We start from the raw sequence: 8,173 nt of genomic DNA, 5'->3' as shown, positions 1-8,173 counted from the left end.
AGGTTTGTGCCCGGGATACAGGGCCAAGAGCCTGATTTGACCAGCCCTGCCACCAGGGCCCGAAGCTGAAAGAAGGGAGGAGGAGGGAGGGACCCAGGTGGAAACTTGAAACTTTTATTAAATACTCATTCACCCGTTTGCCACCACCATCCAGAGCAGGAAAAAAAATTATCAAAATGGAATTAAAAAAAATAAAACCAATTACACCCAATCCCCAGTATGTACAAGGCTGCTCCCTGCCTCTCTGCCACAGAGAGGTTGGGGAGCAGCTGGGGGTAGGGGTGGGGCTGGGCACCTTTTCTCCAGCCACAAGCCCCTGAGCAATTCTGACTGCGGTGGCAGAAAGTCCCTGCTGCCAAGTGGCCAGACATCTCGGCTGGCCTCTGGGGAGGTGGTTATTGCTGGGAGGGGCAGTGCTGGACCCAAGCTGCCCCTACTGGGCTGAAGGGCTGTCTGCCTTCTTCCCTAGTGGGCAGTGACCAGTTGGAGCAGAGGACCAGTCCCAAGAGCAGCCCCAGTTGCCACCTGAGAAGGGGAGTGGACCAAGGGCGGGAAGGGTGTTTTCTAGAGAGAGGAGAGGGTGCTCAGCTGATTTTGGGGGGAGGACACCCCAGGGCAGCCTGCTGATCAAGCTTGTCCTCCTTAGCTCCTGAGGATGACACACTCCCCCGATTCCAGCTGCTTGGCCCTTCTCTTGGGCAGGATCCCTGTGCCCTTCAGGCCATTTTCCTGCTGCCTTCTTGCCCTAGAGACCTGTGTGGCCACCTTCCACATGTCAGCCACAGCCTGGGCCCTTGGAGGCAAGGATGCCTGTACGGCATGGCACCTCTTCCAACATGGTGTGAGACCCAGCCCTCTCGGGCTCAGCAGCCGCTCTCCGAATCTGTGGTCTCCAGGGTCACAGTCCCTTGCTGCATGGCAGCAGTGGCTACGCTGATGGCCTCCTCTAAGGTCTGCTGCTCCTCCAGCTGTGGAGAAGGGGGAGGAGAAGGAAGGAGAGAGTGAGACCCTCCTTCCTAGATTCCAGTGGTAGTATATGAGGCCTACTTTTTTGAATCTCCACCCACCCAGTGCCAAACAACTGAGAACTTAGTAGGGCCCCAAGGAACAGGAAGTTCACTCATAGAGTCCTATTAGGCTAGGCATGGTGAGGAGCCGTGGAATGGTCCAGGGTCAGACAGGGCAGTCTGCTCACAGAAGGGGAATGACTGATTGGAGTCATCATCTACTTCAGCCTCCTTATTTTCCAGATGAAGAAACAGGGACACGAAGACATGAAGGGTTTAGACCACCAGGGAGACTGCCATCGAAGTTATCCTGAAGGTCAGAAGGGGCTCCCTACCCTGACTCAGTCAAGAAAGAGCCTGAGACAGGTGTGTGGATGCAGGCAGAAAGGGATTTGTCCTCTGAAATGGGCTCTTTTTGAGCCAAATGCTGTCCTCTTCAAGACCTCCCTCTAGTTCCCCTTCCCTTCTAGTTCCTTTCTGTGGCCACAGTATCCTACCAGACCTCAACTCACCTGCACCGCAATGTGAGTTCCATTGGCTGTGGCTAACAGCGCCACCTGTTGATGATGAAGAGATGCTACACTGGAGTCCTCAGCCACCACAGTCCCAGAGGTAATGATTGTGACCTGAAATATAGAAGAATGAGGTTTTCCAACACACCTACATTACTCTCCCAATCCCCAATCCAAAAAATCCCTCCAAGCAAGGTGGCTGGGAACAACCCAGAAGGAAATGAATAAAACCATTACGGGTCAGATTAATTAATTAGCTTGGGGCTCAGAGCTAAGTGGGGTTGTATTTTACTTTAATTTACAGCCAACTTAATTTAGGAATTTTGAATCACAGAAGGACAGACTGTAAAAGCTCCCAGAGATAATCTAATCCCCTCATTTGAAGATGGACTAAGGTTCACGGAAAAGTAACTTGCCTATGGCAGCAGAGCAAATTAGGGGTAAACAGATTTAGAAACTGTCTCTTGACTCCCAGTGCAATGCTTTTCAACAAGAGTTGCTGATGACCCAGAGAAGATGTAGGGAAGACCCTTTATGTGTGGGAATCTTGGTCCTCGTATGAAGGCTTGACTAATTAAGCCTGCACTTTAGGGCTCATCCCACAGAAAGGAAGGACAAGAGAACAAGAAACCCCAAGCAAACCGCCTGGCCATACGGGCTGCGTCTGGGTGCCATCGGCGCTGACCATGGTGACTGTGTGTGTGCCAGATGTGGCAAGGTCATCATCATGACTAGGGATGGTGAGGGTGGTACTGCCGCGCTGGGTCACCATACTGATGGCACTGCCCAGTGCCTGCAGGTCTTCTGGTGACAGGCTGACCTGCCAACAGCAAGGAAGAAGATGAGCTGGGAGTGGAGGGGAGGGCTGTCTGAAAGCCCCTAGGCAGATGAATCTGCTCTCCCAGAGCAGGTTCACTTATTGGTAAGCTAGAAGATTAGCTTCTTGTCACAGGGCGGAGGGAGTCAGGACAAGCAAGTAAAACAGGCCCTAGGATGCAAAGAGAGGCTACACTGGAAGAATTCTGCTGACCACACCTATTTATCACCACTTTGCCTCAGGGCTCTGTTCCATGCAATTCAGGGTCTCCACCTAATTTCATCCTCCTATCAACCCTGAAAGTCATAAGTGCACTTGACAGTGAGGGTGCTGACAAACGTCAGGTTATACTGCTGGCTAGAAATGCCAAGTTTCCAGATCCCACACCATGCTCTGGCCCATGTACCGACATGTCTCTCTTGAGAAGGACATCCAAGTGTCTCACTCAGATGAACGGGACCTGTCATCCTCCAAGTAAAGAGGGAAACTACTAACTGTGCTCCAGAAGTCACAGAGACTGAGCTGGAAGCATGAGGAAGAGGGGGGTGCTGTGTTACAAGACTTGGTACCCTCGGCCTCAGCTCTGAGATCCATAAGGCTAAAAAAGAGAAACTGGGTGGACGTAGGGCTGTTAGAACTTGGAGCTCCCCAGAGACAGTGGGAGAGGGTACCAGCCAGAGTGGCCCACCCTACCTCTACCCCCAGGGTCTGTACCTGCTGGGCACCATCCTGAGTGATCAGAGCCACCTGGGGGGCCCCATCTTCCTCGGTCACCATAGCCACTTGGGCAGGGATGTCATCACCCTCTTCTTTCACCTCCGACAGGTAAGCAATGCGGGGTCGTTTGGGTAGCGGGTTCTCCTCGGCTGCAGAGGCGGCTGGGAGAGGAGAGCCCAGGCTGACACCTGCCACCAGGTGGTCACGGGGAGGCCCGGCTTGTCCCCACTCTCACCTCCTGCCCACGCCCCTCACCCTCGAGCTGCTGTTGCTCATAAAGGGCCTGCTCGCTCTCCTCCGTGGCCTCCAGCTCGCCGTGGGCGCTGCGCTTGTGCATGGCCAGGGTAGAGGTCTGCCGGTAGGTCTTGCCGCAGGTGCTGCAGGTGTAGGGCTTGCAGTGTGTGTGCACCACATGGTGCTTATACAGGCTTGAGTACTCGGTGAAGCGCTTCCCGCAGCCTGGCACCGTGCAAACGTATGGCTTCTCCCCTGGGGACACTGGGCTGTGAGGGGGGTGGGACCTGGGGCTGGCAAAGGGGAAACTAAGGGGATAGGAGCGGGGGACAGGGTTGGTGAAGGGAGAGCCAGAGGGAGGAAGAGGGACTGAGATCTGGGACTCTGAATGGACAGAGTTGGGGAAGGTGGCCAGTGGAAGGCAGAGGGGATGTGAGTGTGGGACCACGGAGCCCAGAGACGAGGTGGAGAGAAAATGGCAGGGGCAAGGCCGAGGCTAGTGAAGGGGCTGGTGGGGGGCGCTGGGGGCTTGTGAACAGAAGAGGCAGGAGATAGAGAGGGGTGACTGATATGTCAGGTACGATGGGAGAGTGAGGGGACACATGCGTCTGGGAGATGACACAGAAGGCTGGACAGGGACGTAACACTGGGGAGGGTGAGGATACACAGGAGTCACATGGACAGTGGATGAGGTGAGGAGCTGAAGATGACATTTCCCTCTGCTTTTTCCCCATCACGCCTGACCCTGGGCTTTTTCTGGGAGCTCAGCTGGAGGGGGAGAATTTCGGGTGGGTATAGAGAGGCAGCAGGGAGCTGAGAGGGCCAGCAATGCCCATCAGATTGGACCTAACTGCTGAAGGAGGAACCGCTCACTGCAAGTGAAAGAGTGGTTCTGGGGATATGGCCGAAACCACCGAAACCCCGTGCCCTGCCCACGGACCAGCCTGGAATGGCGTTCTGGGCTGCGCGTCGAGAACATGTTTAGGTCAGAAGCCTATGGTAGAGGGGGCTGGGGCCTCAGGGGTGGTCCTTGCATGCCAGCTGGCCCACCTGTGTGGATGCGCACGTGATTCTTGTAGTTGGTGGCACTGGTGAAGCCACGGCCACAGTGGGGCTCGGGGCAGGTGTAGGGCCGCTCGCCCGTGTGGGTGCGCACATGTACCTTGCGGATGTTAGATGTGGTGAAGGAGCGGCCACAGCCCTCAAAGGGGCACCGGAAGGGGCGTTCACCTGTGGAGATGGGCTGTGTGAGGGTGGCTCTGAAGGGGTCTCACGGAGCAGGGCGAGCCCTGGGCTCAGAGCCGGGTCTGAACGGGGCAGGGCGGGCAGGGCCCAGCCTACCGGTGTGGGTCCGGACGTGCTTCTGCAGGTCTCCGGAGGTCTTGAAGGCCTTGCTGCACAGCTCCTCTGGGCACTTGTATGGCTTCTCACCAGTGTGGGTGCGCACGTGGCTCTTCAGCCCATATCCTGTCCGCGTGTGGGAGGGAGGGAAGGAGGGGTGAGAAGAGCATTGGGTGGGGCCTCATCCTCCACCAACTCTTCTTCCTAATTCAGAGGCTCTCCATCTTTAGGTCTGCTCGGCGAGGCTCCGGACCTCCTCTGGCACAAGAAGCCTGTGTCTGCCTCTATCCCACTCCTGGCTGGGCAGGTAAGAGGGGCCGGAGAAGCCCACTCTGCTCTCCTTCCCTCTCCAGGGGAAGCTGGTGCCGTTCCAGAACCAGTGTAAGAGGGAACCTAGAGAACCTATGGCTAAAGGGCCTCAATTCAGAGGGAAAATGAAGCCTAGAGGGATTCAACCGACCACCCGGCACCCCCAGCTGGTGGGTATCAGGGCTGACGCAGAGGCAGGTCTCTCTGCCAACCCCCAGCTCCTGCTGCCTCTTGCCTCTGTAACAGGGTTTCCTCCAGAGACGGCGCCCTGCATCAGAGCACTCCGACAGCAGTTTCTCCAGAAAGGCAGCCTGGTGCTTGGCTTCCGTGAGGGAGTTGCCAGAGCTAATCTAGAACCCTCTCCCCTCAACTGGAAGCAGTCCACCTTGGTCCCCATCCAGGTAGGTTACCTGTGGCAAAGGCCTTTCCACAGCTGGGGAAATCACACCTGTATGGACGGTCACCTGTATGAGCTCTCTCATGTACCTGTGAGGACAAGCAATCATGTAATTCAAAGGGACAAGGGTATGAATGGGCAGTTTAGTTCTCGTTAGGGCCCGGAGTATCAGCATTGGCCACCTCCTTTATTTTCCTTCCTCTTCAGCTGAGATGCCCCCTCCAGAGACCCTTCCCTGATTCTCTTCCCTCCTGCATTCTTCATGTGTGTCAAAGCCCCCTGTGCTGACTTTTCTGTACACTCATCTCTTCCTTCCAGGAGGCAATGAGCAACTCGAGGTCAGGGACCAGTTCCAGTCAAAGCGGGAAGGCAGAATTACAGCCTGCTGGGAAGATGGCAAAGCTAAAAGCTCTCTGCAGCAACCTTACCTTTAAGTGATGAGCGGTGGTATAGAGACGCCCACAGCCCTTGTAGCCGCAGCGGAATGCTCTGTCCCCAACCTGCTGTCCTTTGCCATTATGGGGAGCCTGGCTGTCATGCAGAACCTGAGGAAAAAAATCTTGGGGTCCCTATATGTATTCTCCTCAATGAAAGAAGGGAAGAGGTAGGACACAGGACCCAGCTGGCCCCTTAAGACCCAATAAATAGGGTTAAACCTACCAAAGGGGAGAAGTGCAACCTGGGTGACAGATCCAGATAGATGGAACAGACACCAGGGCATGCTGCAGAAGAAATGGGGCTGGCACGTGGAGTCACCACCCAGCTCTGATGGATAGAGGAATGACTAAATGTCATAGGGGCTGTGACAGCTTTGGGAGAAAGGGCATCTCTTAGACGGCTAGGTAAGGTAGGGGAGGAGCGGTCTGAACAGCCACACTTGAGCTGGGTGGTGACTCCACATGCCAGCTGCCCCTTCTTTTGACCACCAACCTAGGAGGCGCAACTCTGGACATGTTTATCCTCTGATGGGAGGAGATCCCTCCCTCCCTGGGGGAAACCTGTGTTTGGAAGGGGCATTAACAAGTGGCCTGCTGTGGGGATGAGCTCACCTGCGTTCACCGGAAGTGAGGTGGTCACAATCAACAAACTGCACAAGCGCCCAGGGCAGGGCCCGAAAGTCCCACCAGAAGCCTCAGCTCCAACCACGGCACCCGGCTATCTAACAAGTCGTTCCCTTCCCTTTCTCCTGCGAACACCCTTTTCACACCAGCCTCTGGCTTCGTGGAGCCCTTACTGTTCTTCTGCTTTCCTGGGCAGAGTCCTGCTGGGACTGTCCCTCAGTCTTTGTTTCTGGGACACTATGGCCTTCCAAGGAGCTCCTGAAACAGAACTCTGGAAGTCGTGGTGAGCAGGACACAAAAGAGGGAGACCAAATCCATGGCAAGGTCTGTCTAGTCAGCTCCAGGTCAAGGGGTCAAGCAGCTGACAAAGTTCCATGGATACTTAAGCAGCTGGTGGGTGGCAGGAGAGGGTCACAGGTGGCCAGGCCTGCTCGGCAGGCTAACCCGCTCAGGCGTTCGGATTTCATTCCCACGTCCCACTGGCTCTTGAGGTAATGAAGGGAATCAAGGAACTTCAGGGCTGGAGGCGACCTCTGAGATCATCTGGCCCCCTCTCATCGTATGAGACAGGAACAAGCTGAGGCCTAGGAGGGGAGTGACTTACCCAAGGTCAGACTAGGTAGAGGCAGAGCCAGCACAGATCTCAGGGCTCACAATTTAAAGCTCAGTTGTCTTTCCAACGTCCGTAAGCCTCAAATTAGGCTTCTAAAATACACCTGAAGGAACTGGAGTGGGAGTGGGCATAGCCCAGAGGGGCCTACTGCAAAGTTTTGTGCTTCAATTTGAAAAGACACGAGGATTTCCTTTTCTCTTTTATGATACAGCCACATTAGTTTTATTATAAAAATAACTCCCCCCAATCTTTGGGTAAAACGGGTGTTCCAGGAAGCCCTGCCACATCTGCCCTGAGGCGCTGCTGTTCATGGGGAGAGGGAACACCCTGGTTTGGAAAGCTCACAGATCTCTGTACCCGTTCCCCCTACGGGCAGGACCACGGCCCCAGCAGAGAGAGCTTAGACTGACTGATGTTTGGAAAGCCAAGATCCTTTTTCTTTGCAGCTGAGCTACTGTGCAAGCCTTGTGTTCCAAGAATCCCAGCTGCTCTGTTACATCTGCTCTTGTCACTGCCTACTGAGGTTATTTTCCCAAATGACTTAATAAGTCGCAGAGAAGAAATAAATACAAGAACATCTGACCTCCGTGGACTGGAAAACTAATAAAATTCACTGGCAAGGCAAGAGCTTTCTCAGACAGTACAGCCAAAGTGAAGCTGGGCCTAAATTCCCACCGTACGGATATCGCTGTTTCCTACAGCTGCCTTCCCTCTGCACAGACAGCATAAACAAGCGTTGAGTATACACAGCTGTCGGCGGCCCTGGCCAGGCTGTGATGCTTATCCGAGACGATGACGTGTGAGAGATAAGTCGGGGGAGCCAGTGTGGAGGGGCAAAGGAAGTAGTCCCGGCCATGTCCAGGCACAGGACTGCCCTTGTCCTCTAGAAAGGTGGCAGGTTTGGCAGGGCCAAAAGAGCTCACCTTGCTGGCGTACTGCTCCAGGGCCACCACTGTGTCCGCACTGAAGCCCTCATCATCCTCTGTGGCCAGGTCCTCCAAGCCCACCTCTGTCTGCACGGCCAGGATGGTGCTGTCGGATGGCACAGCCACGGGGTGGTGAATGTAGGCAGTGGAGCCGTCTTCCAGCTGGACGGCTTCCAGGGCACTGGGGTCATAGCCCTCTGCAGGGAACATGCGGTTAGCCCAGATGCTGCACAAGGGCA

General features: G+C 55.1%; 1 protein-coding gene across 6 annotated transcripts in view; it reads right to left on the bottom strand.

Moving 5' to 3' along the window:
* Positions 1-93: 93 nt before the first annotated feature.
* ZNF76 (zinc finger protein 76) overlaps positions 94-8,173 on the bottom strand; it is a 31,731-nt gene continuing 23,651 nt past the window's right edge. For 3 of the 6 annotated variants that reach the window (XM_060162644.1, XM_060162643.1, XM_060162645.1), the window contains 10 exons: positions 7,932-8,131; positions 5,763-5,879; positions 5,348-5,423; positions 4,629-4,754; positions 4,338-4,517; positions 3,309-3,542; positions 3,051-3,214; positions 2,175-2,339; positions 1,520-1,633; positions 94-968 (listed from right to left, as the gene is read on the bottom strand). In XM_060162644.1, the coding sequence (XP_060018627.1) occupies positions 864-968; positions 1,520-1,633; positions 2,175-2,339; positions 3,051-3,214; positions 3,309-3,542; positions 4,338-4,517; positions 4,629-4,754; positions 5,348-5,423; positions 5,763-5,879; positions 7,932-8,131 (1,481 nt within the window). In that variant the 3' untranslated portion in view covers positions 94-863. Of the gene's footprint in view, positions 969-1,519; positions 1,634-2,161; positions 2,340-3,050; positions 3,215-3,308; positions 3,543-4,337; positions 4,518-4,628; positions 4,755-5,347; positions 5,424-5,762; positions 5,880-7,931; positions 8,132-8,173 lie in introns of all 6 variants that reach the window. The other 3 variants (XR_009542924.1, XM_060162646.1, XM_060162647.1) reach the window with 3 other exon arrangements.

The sequence above is a fragment of the Lagenorhynchus albirostris genome, chromosome 10, assembly GCF_949774975.1.
Source record: "Lagenorhynchus albirostris chromosome 10, mLagAlb1.1, whole genome shotgun sequence".
Classification (NCBI taxonomy): Eukaryota; Metazoa; Chordata; class Mammalia; order Artiodactyla; family Delphinidae; genus Lagenorhynchus; species Lagenorhynchus albirostris.
The sequence above is the reverse complement of the archived record's forward strand: the minus strand, read 5'-3'. Positions and strand labels throughout refer to the sequence as shown.